This window comes from Chrysochloris asiatica, unplaced genomic scaffold (genome assembly GCF_000296735.1).
Source record: "Chrysochloris asiatica unplaced genomic scaffold, ChrAsi1.0 scaffold00040, whole genome shotgun sequence".
Taxonomy (NCBI): domain Eukaryota; kingdom Metazoa; phylum Chordata; class Mammalia; order Afrosoricida; family Chrysochloridae; genus Chrysochloris; species Chrysochloris asiatica.
The window spans coordinates 21,310,567-21,332,004 of NW_006408558.1; the positions used below are offsets into that span (position 1 = coordinate 21,310,567).

The window sequence follows — 21,438 nt, forward strand, 5'->3', positions numbered from 1 at the left end:
CAGCCCCAGGAAGCTGGGAGAGGCCTTGAAGAAGGGCCAGCCTGCTCCTGCCACAGACCTCGGCCGCACCCTTGCCAAAGGTCTCTGCCACTCCACGCAGTTCATCCTTCAGGCTGGCCGCAGACTGTCCACCATGGAGGGGCCAGGCCCACCCTGAGCCTCCAGGTCAGGACATCTTGACTTAGCTGTGGCCTGCGACACACGACTTCCTCTCTGGGCCTCAGTTTTCTCACCTGTAAAACAGGCATAATATCTCCCTCACAGGGGTGAGGAGGACACTGGGTCTCCCAGCCCAGGAAGTCACTGCCAGGCCTGCTGTTCAGCTCCACCCTGAGCTGGTGCATCCCCCATACAGAGGAGCAGGCTGTCTGGGGCCCAGAGCAGCCCTGGCGGAAGATGCCGGGCACTTGGGTCATATCGGGCAACAGGAAGGTGGGGGCAGGGAAAGCTTCCTGGAACAGAGGCCAGAGCTTCTGTGGAGGTCAGGGAGAGGCTACGAGGGAGAAGGTAATGGGGTCAGGGTGAAATCGGGAATGGAGATGGAAGGCAGGGATAGCTTGGGAAGACTCACAGATCCCAGGCAAGGAGGCCTGGAAGCTTTCCATTCATCAGCCCTTTGCTGGGGACCTGACCTTAACCCCACCAAATGCCCACAGGCCCATTTTACAGCTGAGGAAATTGAGGCCCCCAAAGTAAGTGGCAGAGCCAGACCTCCAGAACTGCCCTACCCCAAACCACGCTGCACACGGGGGTCCCTGAAATCCACTTTTATTCATGTAAAAAAAAATCCCCAAAGAATAGAGAATGTGACTTCTTCATCCCAGAGCTTGGAATCCCCAACCAGTGTTTCCTGGGGCGGTGAGACAGACTACTCCCACTCTGGGTGTGAGTGTCCTGTGGGTAGGGGGGAAGGGGAGACCCCAGGGGCACCTGATGTGGGCCCCTCTGGCTAGGATGACTTAGCACCCTTCCCAGACCTGAAGGCAAGGAGGCACAGCACGGCACTGCTGGGGGCCAGGAGGATGCAGGGAGTTAGTGTGGGGGACTTGCCCCAGGTTTAAAAAAATAAAATTTCTAAAAAGTTAAAAATAAAAACTTAGTGTCTTGGCCTCCTCCGGTTGCCCTCCAAGAACCGCCCCAACCCTGGAGCCACCTCTTGCCCAGCCAGCTTAGAGCTTAGTATTTTCCTCCAGGCTCTCCAACTCAGTGCCCGACAGGTGGCTGCTGCTGCCGCCGGGAGCATGGCCATTGCTGGCAGAGGCCACCACATGCCTGTCCCCCAGCAGCTGCTCCGATGTCTCGCCCAACAGGCTCCAGCGGATCTCCTGGGGCAGCCTCGCCCGCTGCTCCTGACACTGCTGCATCAGCTGGGTCAGCAGCTGTGGGCAGAGGACAGGGTCACAGACCAGGCTAAGCCAGGCCGCCCAACACAGCACCCACCTGCCCCACAGCCTCACCTTGGGCTCTTCCTCTGCCAGCTGCTGTAGGACCTGCTGCTGCCCAACCACCAGGCAGTCGTGTCGCTGCTTCTGGGCCTCCTCCAGCTGCAGGGGAGGGCAAGGCTCAGCTGAGGCCCCTGGGCTCTGGCTGGACATAGAGGTCAATGGGCCAAGGGTTCCAGAACTGGGAGGGAGTAGGGGCCAGGGTTCTGAGACGGCCCCTACAGCACACATGCCAGGCCTGACGCCATAGTCGCAGTGGACTTTGGACATGATGTGGGAAGAGGGGCCTGTGAGTCCAGGGGGAAGGGCTCTAGCAGCCCCTCGAGGTTGGGCAGATGCTGACATAAGAGGGGTGGGGCAGGGCAGCCCTTGAGTATCACTCACCCGGCGGATGGAGTTGACCGACTCAGTGATATGGCGACGGTTAATCTCTGTAAATTCCCTGCTGAACAGCAAGGCAGGATGAGCTCAGAGCCTGCGCCCCACTGCCCCAGCCCTAACTTCCCAGCACCCAAGGGGCTCCCAGGCCTGAAGCCCTTACACCTCCTTCTTAGATTTCTCCCTCGTCTTGGCCTCCGAGATACTATTATGGCGTTTCCTGTCCAGGATTTTCTGTAGTTCCTTCTTTTCTCTGGGGGAGCCGGTTGGGGACAGAAAGGGTCAAGAGCAGAACCGGGGCTGCCTGTCCTTCTCAGGGCACCAACCAAGACCCCCGCCTTCACCTCTCATTCTGCTCCTTTAGCTTCTTGAGCTGAGTTGTGTGGGCATCCAGGACCACCTCCCTGAGCCGGTGCTGAACCTGTGGACATGGGAGTGGAGAGAGGACCAACAGGTGCAACAGTTGCTGACCAGTCCATGCAGGGGGCAGGCTCACTCTTGCCACCCAGCCCCCGTACCTGTCTCAGATGCTCCATCCTCCGCTCAGTCTCTACAGCCACCTGAGCCTCCCTCAGCTCCAGCAAATTCTGCACCTGCCTTTCCTGGAACTCCTGGTACCGTTTCACCTCCTCCTCGTCCTCCTCCTCAGTAGCCCCCGCTCTGTGGGAAGAGCCCCACTGCTGATGCCGGGAATGCCATGGGGGTGGGGCATGTGCCAATTCCAAGGGGGTCTGTTCTGAGAGTGAGGAGGCCCTTTTCCGCTCACCTGAATGATGAGTCTCTCTGGAAACATGTGCTGTTTGTGGAGAACCTCAAATGAAGGGGTCCCTCCTTGGGGACCTTGTGGGAAGCCCCCTCCCTGGGGGCTAAGGGGCAGTCCCCGACCTGCCCCAGTGTTTATGCACAGGCTCCCCACCTGCGCCGGCCTCTGCCCTCGGCCCGGGCCTGGGTCAGGCTGTTGAGGGACCGGCGGGAGGCAGCCAAGAGTTTCCGCTGATGCTTCTTGAGGATTTCCCGCAGCTCACGCTCCTGCCGGCTCTGCAGCTTCACCAGTGCCTTGTGACCTCGATGCTCCTCCAGCGGAGTCGGGGTCGGGGCCACCTCTGTGAGCAACAGAGCCAAGGCGGGCTGGCTTGGCACTGGGCTGGAGTGCTGGGCCAGCTGACCGTCTCGGGCAGGGCAGGGGGCAGTCCCCACGCCAGCCCCGCTCCCTACCTGCAAGGATGGCGGCAATGAGATCATCCCGCTGGCCTAGAGAGCAAAGGTTGGGAGTGGCGGGCAACTGGAATACCAGCCAAGCTTCTCTCCCCATCCCCCGCCCCCAAGTCCAGGCCACCTCATACCTGGGCTGCTGTAGGAGGGGCTGGTCGGGGAGGTGGAAGGACCTGGGGGCCGGCGGGGGGAGATGTCCAATGAGCTAACTGTGGGGTTCGGGGACAGCTGGATCCCCAACTGCTGGGACTGGGGCTCCTGGTTCTTCTCAGAGCCAGCCTGGGCCTGTTTGGGGAAAAGCAGAATAGTGTTCAATCCAAAAATGTTCTTCTCAGACCCCAGCAGCCCCCTGGAGCCCACCTGGCCACTGGACTCTTCGGTAACACAGTCAACTATATGCAAAGTCCTGCTGGTGTGTCAGTAACCTATGAGTCGCCTCCAGCCATGGTGACCTCACACCACTCCCCCACCCCCCACTGTCGCGCCAATTCCAACTTCTCACCAATTCCAACTTCTCACGACCCTATAGGATAGTGCAACTGCCTCCTAGGGCTTCTGAGGCTATAAATCCTTACAAAAAGTAGACAGCTTCATGCTTCCCCTGCAGAGCAGCTGGTGAGTTTGAAGTGCTGACCTTTGGGTTAGCAGTCCAATGCTTAATGACTGCACCATCAGGGTTCCTTAGGGTGGCCCCAAAGAATATAAACCAAATGCATCTAAGTGCCTGGCCCCATAAGGTGTGGGAAGCTCAAGGAAAAACGTGTCTCTAGAATACCAGACCCACTGTGTGTGCTCAGAAAGACTTCCAGATTATTCTGGAAACTCTGCCCAGACTGGAAGCTTCCTCCCCTTTCTGTGAGCCTCCACCCTTGTCCACAGTGGCTCATCCTCCCCAAGGCTCAGCTCCTGATTAAATCAACAAAGGAAGTGATTGCCGAGCAGGCACCAGGCTCTCCTGTTAACAGCTGCAAGAGGCCCTAATTGCAGCCATCTCTTCCCCCCGCCGGCCGCAGACCCCTGGGGACTGGGTCTAGATGTGCAGACGAAACTCTGCTTCTGACCCTCCCCACAGAAGCCACGGCCCTCCTCGTGGCTCTCAGGACCCCTTCCTTCTAAAAGCTTCAAACCGCCCTGGTAAAGTGGCTAGAGGCTCACACCTCGGCTCCCAACCCACTAGGCGCTGGAGGAATTCCAGTCCAGGCCTGCCCTGGGGGCCTCTCAGAGGCAAAAGGAGTGATTCGACTTCACTCTCAAGATGTGGAGAGCAAGCCAAGGCCACTGAGCTGCTGCGTGAGAGGGAGACAGACAGAAGGCCCAGCTGTGGAGGCACCCCAGCCAGCCAGGCTGAGAGAGCTGTGCAAAGTGCTCAGTGCCCCTCCCCAAATTCAACCTGGGACCAGTGGCAAACTCATGGGTGACTGGGAGTCGGGTTAACGAGCCAAGGAGGTGAGCGAGCTCACCCCGGACGTGGCTGGGAGCTGGTACTCAGCCTTCCCTGGGCTTTAGGTTCTGGCTTGGTGACCCAGAAGAATCCAGAAAGGGAACCAGACTCTCCAGGCAGAGGAGATGGGTAGCTACACCCAAAGGAGGAGGAGTGGGTGGCCAACCACCAGGCTGGGGGTTCGGCTTGGCCTATCTCACCTCTGCACTCACACCCATGCAGGCACCCCTCTGGCTCACCTCGCTGTCCCCAATGAGGGCGGCCAACTGCTTGGCTCTCTGATCCATTAGGCTCACGTGCTTGATGGGATTGATCAGCGCCTCGGCGTAGTCTACGGGAGAGGGCAAGGGTAAGCTCAGCACAGCTCACTGAGGAGCTGCGGGTACATCCCTTCACCATCCTGAATCGGGGCCACCTTGTTCAGGCATTACCAGCACCCCACCCACCCCAGCTCACCCTGGTGGTCATCCGGGATGTAGTCAGAAGCCTCAGTATAAACTAGTAAGGCCGGTAAGCACAGCGGCTGGTTGGCCTCGTTCCGAAGACAAACGTAGTGATACCCTGGCCGAGCAAGAGGTCAAGGTCAGCTAGGCGGGACCCACACACCCACTGCCCCAGTACTGTCCAAGCCCAACATGGCATCACCTGAGCGGATGGCGGAGACAGGTAGAATCCGATGTCCCACAAACTTGCCCCCCTCCTCAAAGGCTGCAATCCTCAGTGAAGCAAGTGTAGGCAGCACCACCTGCAGACACAGACGTGCTGAGCCACCATGGCCCAAGGCCTGACCATCAAATGGACCCCTGGGCCCACGGACCTAGCGACAGACCGTAAGTCCCCACAGCTCAGCTATGGAACAGGGCCTGACCCAGTGAACAACCAATGACCTAAGAGAACAGACCAGCAGACCCCTCTGGGCCCAGGTCCAATGGTGACACAGATCAGAAACTGTGTGGGGAGCCCGGGTCAGAAGCAGAGACCCAGGACAGGCGGAAGGAATGGGTATGGACTTGGGGTGATGACCTCCTCCCTGACACAGATAGGTGTGTACAGGTGCTCTCCTCATGGTGGCCTCCCTGTCTCCCTCTCCATTCTTCTCTCATCCTACGGAGCTGGGGTGCATAGGGCCTGGGGTGGGACCTGGAAGTGCGTCAGCAGCCCCGTTTCCAATCTTCGAGTACAGTAGTATGTATACCTGGTTCCCATGCACAGGCCTGAGCCAGGCAGGTGGAGACCGGACTCACCTTGGGGAACTCGAAGGGCTCTTCATCCCACACGGGGTTGAACGAGTTCCCCTGTGAGGTCCGCGTGCGGTACCTGCGCCGCGTGTCAACAGGCAGACCGAACATGTCCACCTCCACGTAGATGCCCACCTTTCTATCCGACAGGAACTGTCCTGAGATGACCTGGGGGAAAGGTGAGCCGAGGACAGTGAGGTGGTTGCTGAGAGTCCCATTTCCCAGGACACCCTGGCCCCACCCCCCAGGCCCCCACCTTGACCCGTAAAGCGTTGGCCACGATGCCGTCCACAATGACTTCAGTGAAGGGGTCGAAGGATTTGTCTGGCCGCCGCATAAACTCAGGTTTGAGCAGGTAGCCAGTGCGCCCGTTGTACTCAAACACGCCAGCGTTGAGCTGCATGGCCACATCTGGGGTGATAGGAAGGCAAGGGTCAGCCAGGATCAAGGGGGACAGGGTCAGGTAGCAGTGCAGAGTTCACTAGGGTTCAAATGGCAGGCATCCAGGCTCACAAAAGATTAGACAAGGTGATGGGTATGGAGACAGTGAAGGTCAGGAGTTGGGCTGAGTTGAGTTGTGAGGCAAGATCAGACAGGGTCAGGTTGTGGGTCAAAAGTCAGTGGGGCTGGGGGTCAGAGGTCAGGGGCCAAGGTGGCCAGCACTCACCCAGGGTCTGGAAGTTGAGTGCAACCAGCTGGCAGCCCACATTCCAGAAGAGCTGGGGCATGTAGTTGGACGAGTCCACACGAGTGCCCTTGGGGTAGATTCGGCTGAGCTGCTGCTTGTTGTACCTGAGGTTTGAAGTCAGGGGCCACACAGACGCCCAGGCCGCCCCGCGCCCCCTGGTGGCCTCTGCCTCCTACCTCCAGCCCAGCTTTCCATGCTAGTTTGTGCTCCTGTGAGCTCCGCCTCACACTGCCCCACTATCACCCACTCTGGGCCTAGCCCCTGGAGGTCTCCAGGGCCCAACCAACTAACAGTCTAAGCCCCAGACCAGGGCCTGTGGCAGTGGCATCTGCGGGCACCCTGCCCACAGCAACTCAGAAGGATACTCCACAAACTCCATGGGGCTCTTAGTCAGTTGTTCCAGGGCCTTTGTCTCCACGAAGGATGACATCTCAAAGCATTTGTTCCTCTCTGAGACAAGATCGAGGGTGTTAAGGCCAGCAGGACCTGACAAGGCCAGCTCCTACCTCCACCACCTCACACCCCACTCACTGCGAGCAGCCTCGAAGGACTTGAACTTGACAGGCTCAATGTAGTTCACCAAAGTGGACATTTCTTCAGTGGCATTGACCTCACTGCTGGCTGTGCCCTGTGATACCAAACCCAGGGTCAGCATTATCATGACCCCCAGCCATCAGCTGGAGGCTCCCTCCCATTGGAGCCCAAGTCTGAGACGTGCGCCCACTCCACACCTCCTCATGGGTATCATACCCACCACAGGCTCCTCCTCTCAGTCGGCCTGGTCCCCTCTATCCCATTAATGCCAACCCTCCAGCCAGGCTGTCCTTCCCACACTCCTCCCTCCACTGCTGACTGGCCCACTGGCCCGCCAGACCAATGATCCACAGCCTCCCTAGTCCTGGCCCTGCCCACCCTGGCAGACCTCTTCCTGGGGCCCCACCCCGATGGAAGCCGGAAGCCTAAAAGTACAATGACATAAGTACAAATGACGCCAAATGCATACCTCAGGCAGTATTTCTGTCACCACCTTGCTATACCCTCTTAGGTGGAGAACACAGCTGACCCCTCAACCGCTCCAGGCCCCTCTGAAACCCAACGTCATCAGGCATATCCTTGATACTCTCCAGGACCATGCCCTCATTCACACTGCCTGCCCCTAGCCCAACCACAGGGCCTTTGCATGTCTTCCCACTTCCTCAGCTTGGCCATTCCGGGCTCCCTACACCGTCCTCTGCCTGGCCCAAGTCATAGTGTTTTTTTTGCATGTCTGTTTCTCAGAGACCTGCCCTGGCATCCATCTACGCTGAACTCCAGGAGGGCAAGGGACAGTGCTCACGCCATACCCTGCAGCAAGCACTGTGCCTGGCACACCATAGGTGCGCATTAAATGCTCAGGAAATGAACACATGCCACCTGCCCCTGCCTTCAAGCCTGACCTCATCTGTGGTTGGCTTTTTGGGGTCCGTCTGCTCCTCCTCTTCTTCATCTTCCTCTTCATCCTCACGGTCGGCAGGCCCAAGAGCATCAGGCCCCCGACGTAACCCCTCTTCACCCAGAGACTTCCGGGGCTCCAAGCTGAGTTTCTCAAGCCCCGTCTCCTCCCCGTTGCTCAGGCCTGGACAGCTGTCGGAACTGGGAGACCCTAAAGAGAGAGGCCACAGGGAGTCAGATGCTTGGGAAACTGGGAGCAGGGGTGTCTGTGCAGGTAACGCAGGATGCAGTAGACCATCCAAGAGGTGTTTATCGGGGGAGGCCAAAGGTAAGATGGCATTAAGTTAGTTCAGAGGGGTCACAGGTCAGGGTCAGCAGGGCGGTATGCAGGACAACTCAGATGGATGAGAAGTCAGAAAACTGGGGTTCGGTAGCTTAACCCAATGAATAGGGTACAGGTCAATTAGACCTGCACCCAAGGAGGAAGCTAAGTGAGATGACAAAGGTCAAATGCTACCATATTAAGCTGAGTGTAGGAGGGGCATCAATGGGGTCAGAGATCAAGGGTTGACTGCAATTAAAGACAACTGAGTGGGTAGACTCAGTGGGGTCACAGAGTCAGGGAGGCTTGAAGGCTTGGACCCAGAGCATGGGCATGTGGCTCAGTGAGGTCAGGATTCAGTCACCATGTGGTTGGACCGTTGAGGCTGAGGAGTTAGGAGTTGAAAGGAGCCAATCCCTCTGGGGCATTGCTCAGTGAGGTGAGTGTCTGGAGGCACCTTCCCTGTTGAAAGGTGGTACGTGGCTCAGGGAGGAGAAAGGCCAGGTGAGGAGTGAACAGTGTCCCAGGGAGGGACAGGCTCAGTAAGGTGCAAGGTGAAGACGGGGCGGGGGACTGAGATGAGAGACCGGGATCAAGGGTCAGACCAGAGTCATACCAAGCTGGGGCGAGGAGGGCTCCGTGGCAGCCGAGCTCTCGCTCAGGACTGAGTTGCTCTGCTCCAACGTCCGCTTGCGCACGGAGCTGCCAGGGACACTGGTGCTGGGCCGGTGCCGCTTCTTATTCTTCACTAGGATTCGTCCAATCAGGTCCTGGGGGCTGGGCAGCTGGACGCCTGGGGCCAGCTGGGTGGAGAAGGACAGGTCAGGGCCACTGAGGCGCCCCTGCCCCCCACCTGCCCTGCCATGATCCCAAGCCCCCATACCGGGTACTTGTCCAGAGGGTCAATGAGCAGAGCATCCCCGAAAATAGAACGGCAGTACTCAGCCATCTTGGCCTGCTGCTTTGCCCTGTGGGGCCAAGGTCAGAGGTCAGAGGAACTTCCCAGGAGCAAAAGTGACAGGAGAGTTAAACCATCGTCCCATGATGCCCACTCACGAGTCCACGTGGTTCTCGAAGGACAGAATGACAGGGTAGGGCGAGGTCTTGAAGGCGGTCTCAGCGATGGCCTCAAGCACGTCCCGCAGCGGCACCTCAGTGGTCATGGTGAAACCATGAGTGATGAAAGGCTCCTCCTCGGGGGGCCGTCCCTTCCACACGTCCAGCTCCACACAGCGGCAGCCCCATAGCAGTGCCTGCCGGTACATCTCCACCGACGAGGTCCCGGCCAGCTGCCCCGCTGCAGACCACGTTTGGTCACCTCACCCAACCAGGTTCCATGTCTCCCAGACAGGCCATGCTGGGGTCCCAGAGGCCCCCTGTGGCAACCCAGTTCAGCCCTGGCCTGCCGTCAGGCCAGCCTATTCTCAGCACCCTAAATCCAAAGTCCTGGTGTGGTGCTGTGGGCTAAGGAGCTGGGCTGCAAGGTCGGTTTAACCAGCTGCTCCTTGGAAACCCTATACAGGGTAGCTATGAGTCGGAAGCAACTTGATGGCACTTAACAACAAATACAATCCAAACCAGTTGTTGACTTGATTCCAACTCACAGTGACCCCATGTGGTGAAGAGATGAACTGCTCCATCACTTTAAAATGCAGTAGTGTTCCAGGTGGTGGCCTTTTGGAAGATCACCAGGACTTTCTTCGGAGGTACCTCACACTTTAACTGTTTGCAACACCTGGGAACTCCTACTAGCAGCCTGATCACTTCTTAATTACTTGCAGAAGAAGCACCAACTCCCAGAAAATTCTTAGAGCTGGGCCCATGCTCACTCACCCAGCCCTGGTGCCCTCTCCAAGGTGACACATAGCTGTCCACCAGCTGTTCCCCCCAGGTCTCACACCCCTACAGGTGAACATCCATCCCTGATCCCGAACCCTAAGAGTCATACCTAATGCCTGCCAACCCCACTCCTTGCAACTCCCATAATCCCTCCCTTCTTTCTACCTCCTCTGCACCCTCCTGCCTCAGGGACCCATAGGCCCCTCCCTGCCTTCAATCCAGTCTCCACCAGCACTGGCCGTCCTCCTTCTAAAAACATACCAGGTCACCTCACCTCCCCCCCCCCGGGCCCTGCTTCCAAAGCCCCTCCCTCCCTCTTAGGACACAGCCACATTCCTGTGTCCCTGGCCATCCCGCATGCCCAGCCAGGCAGTTGTCTGTTCCAGGCCTTCAAACAAGCTACTCCTCCATCAGCAGCTCAGTGGTGAGAGCTGGCCCAGGCCCCAGCCCTTCCCCAAGGGAGGCCCTTGCTGACCACCCACGAGACCAAATGCTACCATGCCGAGACAATGTCCCCCAGGCCAGCTCTCAGCTCTCTGTGGCCAGGGGTAAAAGGTCAGGGCTGGCTGAGGGCGTGCTCACCGGTGAGATACGTGTTGTGTGAGGAGTTAATGAAGTAGGAGCTCAGCGGCTGAGTCATGTCTGCACTCAGGTCTAAGGCCTCCAGGGGCAAAATGCCGTTCTCCTCCCCTCCCAGGTAGCGGCTGAAGCCTTCCATGGACATCTGGTCTAGGGGCAGGGGCAGTGGAGTAAGCTGGACGCTCCCTTCTGCTCTCATCCTGGACCTGCTGCCTGGTCCTGCTGGCCGGCTCACCTCGCTCCAGGAACTGTTGATTGGGCTCATACTTCTCTATGAGCTGCCGAGCCTGTGAGGGCCGCAGCGGTGGGTACAGCACTTCATTGAGTCTCGGGTCGCGCTGCTTCTGGTTGATGAAGTCCATGAGCTGCTCCAGGGTCAGGTATGGCTTCCCCTTGGCACCTCTGGGTGGGGCGGGAAAGTGCATCACGTCAAACCTCATCAACTCCCCACCCTCCCTCCAGTCCAGAGGGCATGGGAAGCTCTGTCCCTGCCTGCCCAGCTCCGACACCAGTGATGGGGGGACTCGGACAAGCCACTGGTCCTCGGACCACTTGGCACTGGCAGCAGACGAGGTCGCACTGGTCATCGAGAGCCCGGTCCCTGTGCTCTGCCCCGAGATCTAGCTCTAACCGTAACTACAGCCCTCATTTGCTATGTGTGCTCAGGTAAATCCGACAACAGGTCTGAGCCACTCTGCTCTTGTCTACAAAGTGGTCTGGCTCCACTAACCCTGGCCAACTATCAGCACAGAGCAGTCTAGAAACAGTTATCACTACAGGTGAGCTCCCCCAACCCCGGCCCGCCAACTCCCCTTCTCCTGGATGGACCCACAGGCACTTTGAGCAGAGGCCCGGCGGTGGAGAGCCCTCAGCCCCACACCCACTCACATCTCCAGCAGGATCTTGTCGATGTCCGGCCGCAGACATAGCTTGTTCAGGAATCGCTCAAATATGTCCAAGGAGAACTCATCAGGCCGGATTGACTCACTCTGGGGGCCAGGAAGGAGGAATGAGAAGCCAGGGGCAGCCATCCCCAAAGGTAGGTGCCCACCAGGACTACCTCCTGTCCCCACGCCCCTACACCACCCACACACCCTGTTGAAATTGAGGCCACAGGATTCCAGCGCAGTTTCCACCCGCTTCTTGTCTGCTGAGAACATCTTCAGGATGCTGGAGCAGATGGGAGGGGTCAGGGTCAGGGCTGAGGGGGAGGGAGGACTGGAGGTCACCAAGGTCACCAAGGTCAAGGGAAGGAGTGCTCACTTCTTGACTGGAATCCTCCCATCCTGGTTCACCTGCAACTTCAGCTTCGTGTATCTGTGAAGACAGATCACAGGGTCACACCATGGGGATGGCCACTCAAGGCCCCCTCAGGCACCCAACTCAGGCTGGCCCCGGAGCTCACGCTTTGCGCAGGAAGGTGTTCCGGGAGGCATTCTGAGCCAGGATGTTCATAGCCAGCTTGAACAGCTCCTCAGACCAGACCTGGGGGGTCAGCAGACAGTGGTGGTGAATGGGGGACAGAGTTGCTTGGCCAGCCATAGCCCTCGCCCAGCATAGACCTGGCATTCAGTAGTGCTAACGTACTGGTTTATCATCAGACGGTTAGATACGGGGATTAATAAGTAACAGCTAACTAAGTGATCGAGTCAGGGGCTCCCCTTACCTGCCCCTCAGGGTGACACCCTACCTTGGCTGTGTCGTCCTGCACAGCCATGAAGTTTAAGAACGTCGTGTTCACGGGGTCTGGGCCAGCCACCACCGTTATTAGCTTTTCTTCCAGCCGGGCATCAGGACCTCCGAAGCCCAGCACCTCTCGGATCTTGGGGTCCTGGGAAGGTGGACAGCCTAAGCTCAGGAGAGGTTCCCCAGTCCCCCGGGCCTCATTCCTATCCCTAGTCCTGGGCCCCATCACTTACCTTGGGCAGGCGGGCATAGCGACCTGTCCGCGTGTCCCTGATGGAGCTGATGTCCAGGGTGTCCACCTCCTAGGAGATCAGATGTCAGGGTGAGTCTGAGAAGCTACAAAGAAAGAGCCAGGAGCCCCCCCAGCTCCCCACCCCCTGGCTAGAGCCCCAGCTCAGCCCCCGCCCTTAGCACTTCCTGTCCAGGGAACCGTGTGAGAGGTCAGCTGGCAGCTGGGCTCCAACCCCATGGGTAGAGGATGCCATGTTGGGGTTGCCCTTACCATGTTGGGCCCTGTCCAGTACAGGAAGAAGCCATTGGAGTCCACACGCAGGGTCACCAGGTTCCGACTAGAGGCTTCCTGGAGACAGGCCGGGAGAGCAGGGGTGAGGGAGTGAGGGCTAAGTGTTAGTCCTGCCCATAGACTTCAGCCTAGACGTGACCCTTGACCTCTGTGCTGTCCACCTACTGCATCTGCTAGTCAGTGAAGACAAGATCCCTTCCAGTCCACAGGCCCTCAGCAGCTCCCTGTTGTTAAGTGCTGTCAAGTCGGTTCCGATTTGGTTCCGACTTGTATAGGGTTTCCGAGAAGCAACAGGTAAGCTTGAACCGCCAACCTTGCGGTTCAAAGTGACTTTGCAGTCCAGCACATTAACCCACAGCGCCACCTCAGGACTCCAAGCAGCTCCCTACAGCTCTCGAAACCAAACCAAGGTCCTCGGCGTGGCATGTGGCGTCCTCACAAGCTGGTTCCTCCCATCTTACCTCTCGCCCTAAGACACTGTCAGCTGGACCCACTGCCTACCCTTCCTTCCCCACTCACAGCTTCTCCTCAGTGTTCCCTTTGCGGGCTCGCCTTTCCTTCTTGCTCTTCCCGTGAAATAGGACCCACCTCCTTGGGAAGGCTGCCCCTTACCCACTGCCTGAGCTTGGTTTTCCCAGCAGGCCCATGAGCCTCCCAAAGGTTAGAGCCCCGGGGCAGTGCCCTGAGCCCACTGTGGAGGTTTATGAGAATAGACCTTTTATTTCTCTGTTCCTCTGCAACCACCTCTAGGTCCACTTCCCCCCGCTGTACCCCTCACCTGACCCTATATCCCCCTGGGCTCTTCTCACAGCCTCAGTTCACCCCAACCCACCCTGCACCCTAGGAAGCTTTGCCAGTTCCCCACCCCACCTGTACCCCAAGACTCTCAAGGGCTCACAAAGGAGCAGATTGAGCCCCCCTCCCATCTCAGCAAACAATGAACTGTGTCCTTCCTCAGACAGCCTTGTGGCTGGCAGGGGGCAGTGCTGGCCCCAATGGCCCATTTTCTGAGGAGGCCCGGTCCCTGGCTTACTCCCAGGGCCACCCAGTGCGACTGAGGGACGGCAGTCAAAAGGAGCTATCATGAAGGGCTTGGGCTCAGCCAGCGCCCGAGTGGCCAGGTGGTCAGAGGCCACAGTCTCCTACCCAGGCGCGGTTCCCTGGCTGGTGGATAATAAATCACTATGCAGCCCAATACACAGGTCCTCTCAACAACACAAAGAAGCGTGTGTTGCTGTTATTCTACTTTGTTGTTGTTGTTAAGTGCTGTTGAGTCAGTTCTGACTCATAGCGACCCGGTATAGGGTTTCCGAGGAGTGGCTAGTGAGTTTGAGCCGTCGACCTTGTTGAAGTGGAGTGCTTATCCTACAGAACCACACCAGGACTCCATTTTACAGAAAAGGAAAGTAAGGCACAGGGAAGCTGAGGAGCTTGTCTTGCAGACAGACAGTAAGTCTTCAGTGTTATGAAGCCTGGTATGCAGGGGCCCAGAAGCCCCAGCCAGTGGCCAGCTCCAGACTCCACCATAGCCCCAGGGTGAAGTCGGGAAGTCCTAGGTGACCTCACTGTCCCCTTCTGGAAAATGGGACTGTACCAGCCCCACCCATCTCAGGGCTTGCTACAGTAGATAAGAGGTTGATTTGGGGGTAGAGGGGAGAGGAGTTCCCAGAACTTCCAGGGCACATGGGCTGCCCCACCTCCGTGGGCTCACACCCATCCTAAACCAATCACAGTAGGAACCCCAACCCTCCCCTGGGCTGAAGCCCCCCCCACATAGTGTAGGGAGAGCTGAGTTGAGAGTATTGTCCCCAACGCCTTCCCTATCCTCAACAAGGGCCTTAAAAGGCAGCCTGGGCCCCCTGCTCTCCAGCCCCAAGCCCTGGTCAGCACCCCACCCCACCCCCAGGGCCTTGTCCCAGCTCCCACTTCCTTATTTGGGTTTATCACACTAGAAGGAAAAGGAGAAACTTTCCCCTTAGGACTGGCCTGGGGGGAGGGGTCTCCCAGCTCTGTGGGCACCCAGGTACCTCTGACGGCACACCTGCTGCCTCAGGCCCCGCCTCCGGCCCTCCCCACCAGTTCCCACGCCTCCCGCCGCACCCAGCCCAGCCGGAAAGGAGCCCAGAGTCTTCCAGGCCTCTGGGCTGACTGGAAAGGAAGCGCAGGCAGGCCGGGTGGGGGCCCTGGGGAAGGAGAGGCCCAGGGGGCAGGCACTGGGGCGGTGAAACCAAGTCTGGGAAGCCTGAGTCTCTGGGAAGCACAGGGGTAGAGAGCAGTTGGAAAGGGGGCCAGGTTTTACTGGGGTTCAAAGTCCCCATGCCAAGGAGTTGGGAGCAAAGTTCTCCAAGGCTGGAGACTCAGGAGGTCCAGGTCTCCATTAGGGGTGATTTGGTGCTCTCCTTTGAGCAGGAGGCTGGGGTGAAATCCAGAGGGAGGGCAAAAGGCTGTCAGTCCGATTGGGGTGAAAAGTGATGAATGAAAAGGAGTGCTCTCTGCCAATGACATCAGGAAAAGGAGGATCTCAGCAGCACCCATGCAAAAAAGGGGTGCGCTGAGCCAGAATGGCCATCAGGGTCCCAAACCAGAGCAAAGGGTCCAGATCAGGGTGGAGAGCCAGAATTAACTTGGTAGGAAGGGATGAGAGAAAAGGGGGCAGGATTTATTGGGGTTCAAAGCCTCGAGCGTGGGGAGGGGGAAAGGGAGCCAAGTTTTCGGGGGGGGGGGGACGGACAGTCTTCATTACGGAGTCGCGGAGGGGGGGCCTCAAGTTTCCGGAGTGCATTCAGACTACGATGAGGGGCCGAGGGCAGATCGGGCAGGTGGGGGTCCCCGGTGTCTGGTCCAGCTTGAACAGGTTACCCACCCCCATCCCCCACCCCGCCCGGCGCTTACCTCGTCCCATTTGATGAACTTACTCCCGCGCCGCAGGGTCTCTACCACGGTGGGCGGCTCCAGCTGCAGCGCGTGGACGCCGGGCCTGGCGCCCGCCATGGCCAGTCTGAGAGCGGGTCGGGGGCCCGCGGGGCCCCGACGGGGACCGACGGCACCACCGCTTCTTCCGCGCGACTTTCGCGCGGCCCGCTGTGGCCCCGCGGCGTCAGCGCCCGCCTGCCCGCCAGTCTGTCCCGGACCGACCAGCGACTCTGCGGGGCCGGGGCGGTCCGAGGGGCGGTCCGGGGGCGGTCCGGGGGGCGGGGTCTCCCATACCAAGGCGTTTGCCCGCACAGCTCGCACGGGCTCCCCCTGGCGGTCGGGCTGCCACTGCAAATCAGAGAGGGGTTGGGGCCCTGGTGCACTTGGCCTGGGACTGGGCTGGGGCACTCAACTTCGGGCCCAGGGCTGGGGTGGTGGGAATTGCAGCCCAGAAGACTGCTGGAGGTCCAGTTGGGAGGCTGGGTGTTGAGGGCTGGCTTCAGGTTCGGGCGGCTGGGACCTGCCCCCTAACCTTCTAGAGGACAGACAGAGGATCTATTGGAGGACCGGACTTGAAAGCAACCAGGGGGCTCAGGACCCTGCCCCCAACCCACACCAGCGGCCCTTAGCTGAGTGCAGGAAAAGCCACTCCCACCCCCCCTCTCTGCCCTCACTTTGCCTCACCCCTCCCACTGCTGTGCTCCGTCCCCTCCCTGGGAGCACTTAGCCGGCTAATGGGCCTCCCCGCCCGCAGCACCCTCCCCCTTCCTTGGCCCTGGGAGGCTAGGCGCCTGCTGCCTCCAAAGAGAACCTAGGCGTCCTGGCCTTCCAGGGCGCACCCCGGAATAGCCCCCTTTACATGCCATCGACCACTTCAGACAGAATCCAAAGCCTGCTTTTGTGGGCCTGGGACTGGAAAACTGAACTGTGCGTGAAAGTGCAGGCACGAAGAACCCTGGTTGATTGCCCAGAGCTTCAGAAGCCTCCAAGGCATTCTGAACAAGGGGTTAAGGAGCGGCTGCGTGAAGGCTGGCCCATAGCAGGTGCCCTCAAATCTAGGGACAGCAGGAGAGGAAAAGCACATTGACAGGAGATGGGTGGGGGCTGCAGCCCCTCCCGCAGGGCTTGGCTGGGGGGGCTCCTGCCTGGGGGCCCCTGTGGGAGCCCCCCCATACAGAGGCAGTAGCGGCAGCAGGTTTAAAGTAGAACTCATCCAGAGGGGCCAGCCAAGTCACCTAGAAACCCAGAAAGAGCCAGGCTGGTTCTGGGGGAGGAGGGGTCAGCCAGGGATGAGCGGGCTCTTCAGAACCCCTTTGCCCCCAGGATGCTCCGATCCTAGGGGGAGCTGAGCCCAGTACTCCTCAAATCCCCAGCATGTTGGACACCATTTCTAACCTAGGGAATTTCGCCTTTGACCTTGACCCTGTGGAGTGCATAAGCATCTCTACTTGAGGTCCAGAGAAGGGAAGGGACTTGCCCAAGGTCACACAGCTTCAGAGGGGATTTCAATCATCTGAATTGAAGTCCAGCTTCCTTCCTGCCTCTATCTGCCCTTGAGGAGAGAAAGAAACAGAGCAGGACCTGCAATTTCTGCCTTCTCTCACCAGAGCAGCAGTGCTAGACCCCCTCAGAGACCACCAGGACCACAGGCCCCACTGGGAACACAGAGCCATGCAGGGTGGAGGCTGGCCTCCATTCCCAAAGACCTTGGTTCAAGTCCACTCTTCCTCTTGCTACTAAAGAAACTGGTCTCCTAGATCTCTGTCACCTTGTCCAGAAGCTGGAGGCAGAGGAGAACTGATTTAGCAAATGAATAGGATAAATGACCCTTGACAGCTTGTAGTTTACAATCCAACAAGGGGCATGGAGGAGAAAGAAAGCACCTGCTTGTGGTGGGGGGCTCCCAGCCAGTGTCAGGACCAGAGTTTGGGGAGGTTTGAGTGGGGTCTCCAGATTTTAGCAAAACCCAAATCCACTGCCATGGAGTCAATTCCAATTCATGGAGAGTCTATAGAGGGTTTCACAGACTGCAAATCTTTACCGGAGAAGCCAGACCTTGGCGGAGAGTTCATAGAAGTTCTTGGCAGCAGCTTCTTGGACAACAGGATGGGAACCTGTTTCCTGGGCCCCAGCCTCTCCTCCTCTCTTTCTACCCCCATGTCCCCTGAGGCCAGGCCAGCCTCCGCTGAGGCCAGGGCAGCGCCAATTCATCCTTCCTCCTCTGGACATTTCTTTCAGTCCTGGTAACGGTAATGGGGCTCTCAGCCACAGTAATGCTGGAAAGAAGGCTGATTTTCCAGCCTTGATGAAGCAAATGATCACTTCCCTCAGGACCCTCCCCAGGGCTTCTGCCTGGTGGAGGAGGGAGGAGCTGAAAGCCTTAACAGCACACTGGTGGAGGGGAGTGGGGGGACAGCCTAATGCTCCAGGGATGGAGAGTGGTGGGTGGACACACCCAGGACAGAAGGGTTCAGACGAGGGGCCAAGGCTGAGAAGTGGACCAGGACAGCATCTAAATTGTAATCCTAACCATGGAAGGTTAGGATAATCAGCCCACTTGATCCCTGCTGGTGCTGTGGGTTAACTGTTGGGCTGCTAACCTACCTTAAAATCAGAAGTTCAAACCCACCAGCTGTCCTATAGGAGAAAGATGACGTTTCAATCAAGATTGACTGTCTCAAAAAGCTTCAAAAAGAGTTCTTTGTGGTCCTATGGGGTCACTGTGCGTTGGAATAGATTCCACGGCAGTGATGAAGAGGCTTAAGGTTAGGTATGTCCTCTCAGCCAGCATTTGAACTTTGTTCTTGCACTTCAAGGTAAGACCCTGTGCAGGGCTTCAGGTGAACATGCCAAGCGCAGTCTCACCCATAGCAGGTTGCCATGGGAAGGAAATGGACAGAGTGGTGGTAGTGGTGGTGATGTGGCCTTTGGTGGATTCTGACTCATAAAGACCCTGTATAGGGTTTCTGAGGTTGTCGATCCTTACGGAAGTAGAAACCTCATCCTTCTCCTGAGGAGCGCCTGCCTGGTGGAGATGAACTGCTGACCTTTCAGTTAGCAGCCTAATGCCTAACCTACTAGGCTACCAGTGTTCCCACAGAGAGGAGTTCCCCAGGAATTGGGTGTGGCCTGGAAAGTGGGAGGCAGGAGAGAGGTATCCCTGGCTCCCCCTCCCCCTGCTCCTGGCCACCTCTGACATTTGGACAGGAAAGGCCTTCACATCAGCCCTGAGGGGAGGAGAAACGGGGCCACAGAATATGTTGGGGACAGGACTAGTGTTGGCACCCACATCTTAGTGGACTGCAGGCCTCAGTCCCATAGCAGAGCCTTAGGAGCTGGCCAGGTAGTCCAGTCCTCCTAGTGGTGAGCGCCTAAAGCGCTGATGGGGTGAATTGGAGTGAAGTGGGGAATTTGGACTTGAGCAGAGGGCCCCACCCATCATACCAGGCTCCCTGTGGAAAGGGTGGGTCTCACCTAATCTGAGAGAGAGCAAGGGTCGGCCCTTCCCTGGCCTCCCAGGCTGTAAAAGGAGGCTAAGGCTAGAAGGTGGGGCTGGGGAGGGGCAGGGAAAGAGCCCGGTGAGCCTGTCCCTCACCCCAGCACCTCAGGGAGAAGCTCACTGTCCCTCCCCCTCACACCCACCATTCCCAATCTCAGTCTCCTCTTTGTCTCTTCTCACCCCAAAACAGGGAAAACTAAGGACTCCAAATCTTGAGTTTGAGTTCGTTCGGCTGTAGTGAAAGCTGCCAGGAGACATCCTGGCCAGCTCCAAACCTGCTCTGAACCCCACCTGCTGCAAGAAGGCTACAGAGGGTGGGCAGAGAGGGCATCTGTGAGGGGCTGGGCAGAAACACTCAGTACTTCTCAAGTCTTATCACCCCGCTTAGTACAGAGGAGGGTGAGCTTGCCATCCATGGAAGCATCCCAGTGGAAGCTACACAGCCTTATTAAGTAGTGTAGACAGGAAGCAGGAAGGAGAACAGAGACTTTGCAGTGGGGTTCTAAGTCACACAGCCCAGGTTCAAGTCTGAGCGCCACCTCCATCATTCTCTGTGGTACATTCATTGAACCTTTCATGCAGGTTCTTAGTTCATCTTCATCAGTATGTTCTGTGAATCCTGGTGTGGCACTATAAGATAAAACACTCGATTGCAATGTTGGTTTGAAACACAAGGTCCGGCAATTCAAATCCACCAGCTGCTCCTGGAAACCCTTAACAACAGCTACCTTCTGACAAAAAGGACACACAGAGGAAGCCATTTATTCACTCACTGATTAGTTATGGAGCGCAGGATGTCTCACAAAGTTCTGGAGAGGTCAGGTTGAAATGAGTGGGCCGACTTAACCCTGAGCGTAAACAATGACCAAGGTACAAACCATCTGGGCCCCAAGGAGCTCAGGGTCTGGAGGTGGGAGAAGAAAAACAAAAACAAAACGAATGAGAGACAATTTAAAGATACAGAAAATCAGAGTGAGTCCTCTTGAGAAGCAGCAGTGCAAGGCAGACGATTTAGGGAACAAAAAATACGAGGTCCTTGGGTCCTCATTCTAGAACTGGTCCTGCGTGCCGGTCCGTGTAAGTGCCTAGTAAGGGGACTCAGCCACTTCCCAGCCCTTCGCCTGAAGTTCCCTGTTTGTACACACAGCGGTTGCAGAGTGCGGAGGACCGCGCCTTAAGGAGGAGGCCAGTCCTAAAAGGGTGACCCAAACAAATTCGACACTTTCCGGTCTAAACACTGCCCGGGGGGAGGGACGGCCATGCGGGAACGGCCCCGCGAACTACATTTCCCATGGCGCCAGTTTCTGCCGCCATCTTGGCTGGTGGGCGGTGGCTGGCTGGGTCAAGCCCTTCAGGCCCCTGGATTGCCTGGGCCCACCCCCATCCTCGTTTCCTGCGTCGAGGGTGCAGGATCCCGCCGGATAGGGCATTCGGCGCTTAGGGCAGCCACTTTGTCCCTCCTGGAGCCGGGTCCACGTGTCGGCCCACACGGAGAAACCCGCTCGCCCCCCGCTGGCCAAGGACTAAGGCGTCGGGACCCTCCATGTCTTCTCTCTAGACTCCCGCCCTGCACTTAATGCCCACCCAGACAGCTCTATTCCTCCCTAGGAATAGGGAGGAATTGAACACTAGGAATTGAACACTAGGATCCCCGCAGGAAATCCTAGTAGGGGGAAGTCAGAACACTTGGGTTTAGACTTGTTATGTGCCGTGGAGTCAGTTCCGACTCATAGTGACCCTGTACAGGTTTTCCGAGGCCTGTAAATCTTTACGGAAGCAGAAAGCCTCATGTCTCCCGCGGAGCAGCTGGTAGTTTCGAACTGCTGACGCTGAGGATAGCAGCCCGATTCGTAACCACTACACTACCAGAGCTCCTTTGGGTTTGGACTAGAAAGGTTAGAAAGGGTGGCGGGGCTGACAGACTTCAAAGCTCCTAACCTCCAGACTGGAGACCTGGTGTGGCGTTGTAGGACAAGCGCACGACCACAAGGTCGGCATAAACCACAAGGTCGGTGGTTCAAACTCACCAGTTTCTTCTTGGAAACCCTGCAGTTAACAACAACCTCCAGACCATCCCTTAGCCCCAACCGTTTGCGGGGCGGGGGCTAGGGGCCCGCAGTGGGGCTGGCCCTTTAAGGGGGTGTGGTCGAGGGGCGGGGGAAGCAAGCGAGACAGAGAAAGCGGCTTCGTCGGCAGCGGCTCGGGCGGCGGCCGCGGGGGACAAAGGGCGGGCGGATCGGTGGGGAG

The 21,438-nt window shown here is 58.0% G+C and overlaps 2 protein-coding genes across 3 annotated transcripts in view; one reads left to right on the top strand and one right to left on the bottom strand.

Moving 5' to 3' along the window:
- Nucleotides 1–1,169: 1,169 nt before the first annotated feature.
- PLCB3 (phospholipase C, beta 3 (phosphatidylinositol-specific)) lies at nucleotides 1,170–15,821 on the bottom strand. 2 transcript variants are annotated; one of them, XM_006860984.1, is made up of 31 exons: nucleotides 15,672–15,770; nucleotides 12,759–12,836; nucleotides 12,490–12,558; nucleotides 12,261–12,401; nucleotides 11,976–12,055; nucleotides 11,834–11,887; nucleotides 11,665–11,740; nucleotides 11,459–11,559; nucleotides 10,806–10,972; nucleotides 10,574–10,720; nucleotides 9,209–9,449; nucleotides 9,036–9,120; nucleotides 8,769–8,955; nucleotides 7,836–8,041; nucleotides 6,931–7,027; nucleotides 6,765–6,849; nucleotides 6,379–6,503; nucleotides 5,968–6,122; nucleotides 5,718–5,879; nucleotides 5,119–5,218; nucleotides 4,930–5,034; nucleotides 4,713–4,804; nucleotides 3,164–3,317; nucleotides 3,036–3,071; nucleotides 2,726–2,923; nucleotides 2,339–2,478; nucleotides 2,165–2,241; nucleotides 1,984–2,073; nucleotides 1,827–1,884; nucleotides 1,458–1,544; nucleotides 1,170–1,379 (listed from the first exon to the last, which is right to left on the bottom strand). In XM_006860984.1, the coding sequence occupies exons 1-31, from the start codon at nucleotides 15,768–15,770 to the stop codon at nucleotides 1,170–1,172; spliced, it is 3,702 nt and encodes a 1,233-aa protein (XP_006861046.1). The 2 variants fall into 2 exon arrangements, with proteins under 2 accessions (XP_006861046.1, XP_006861047.1); XM_006860985.1 differs by lacking the exons at nucleotides 12,490–12,558; nucleotides 12,759–12,836 and having other exon boundaries at nucleotides 12,261–12,346; nucleotides 15,656–15,821.
- PPP1R14B (protein phosphatase 1, regulatory (inhibitor) subunit 14B) overlaps nucleotides 15,769–21,438 on the top strand; it is a 7,972-nt gene continuing 2,302 nt past the window's right edge. Inside the window, exons 1-2 of the mRNA XM_006861091.1 lie at nucleotides 15,769–16,028; nucleotides 21,301–21,430. Of these exons, the coding sequence (XP_006861153.1) occupies nucleotides 15,769–16,028; nucleotides 21,301–21,430 (390 nt within the window). The remainder of the gene's footprint in view (nucleotides 16,029–21,300; nucleotides 21,431–21,438) is intronic.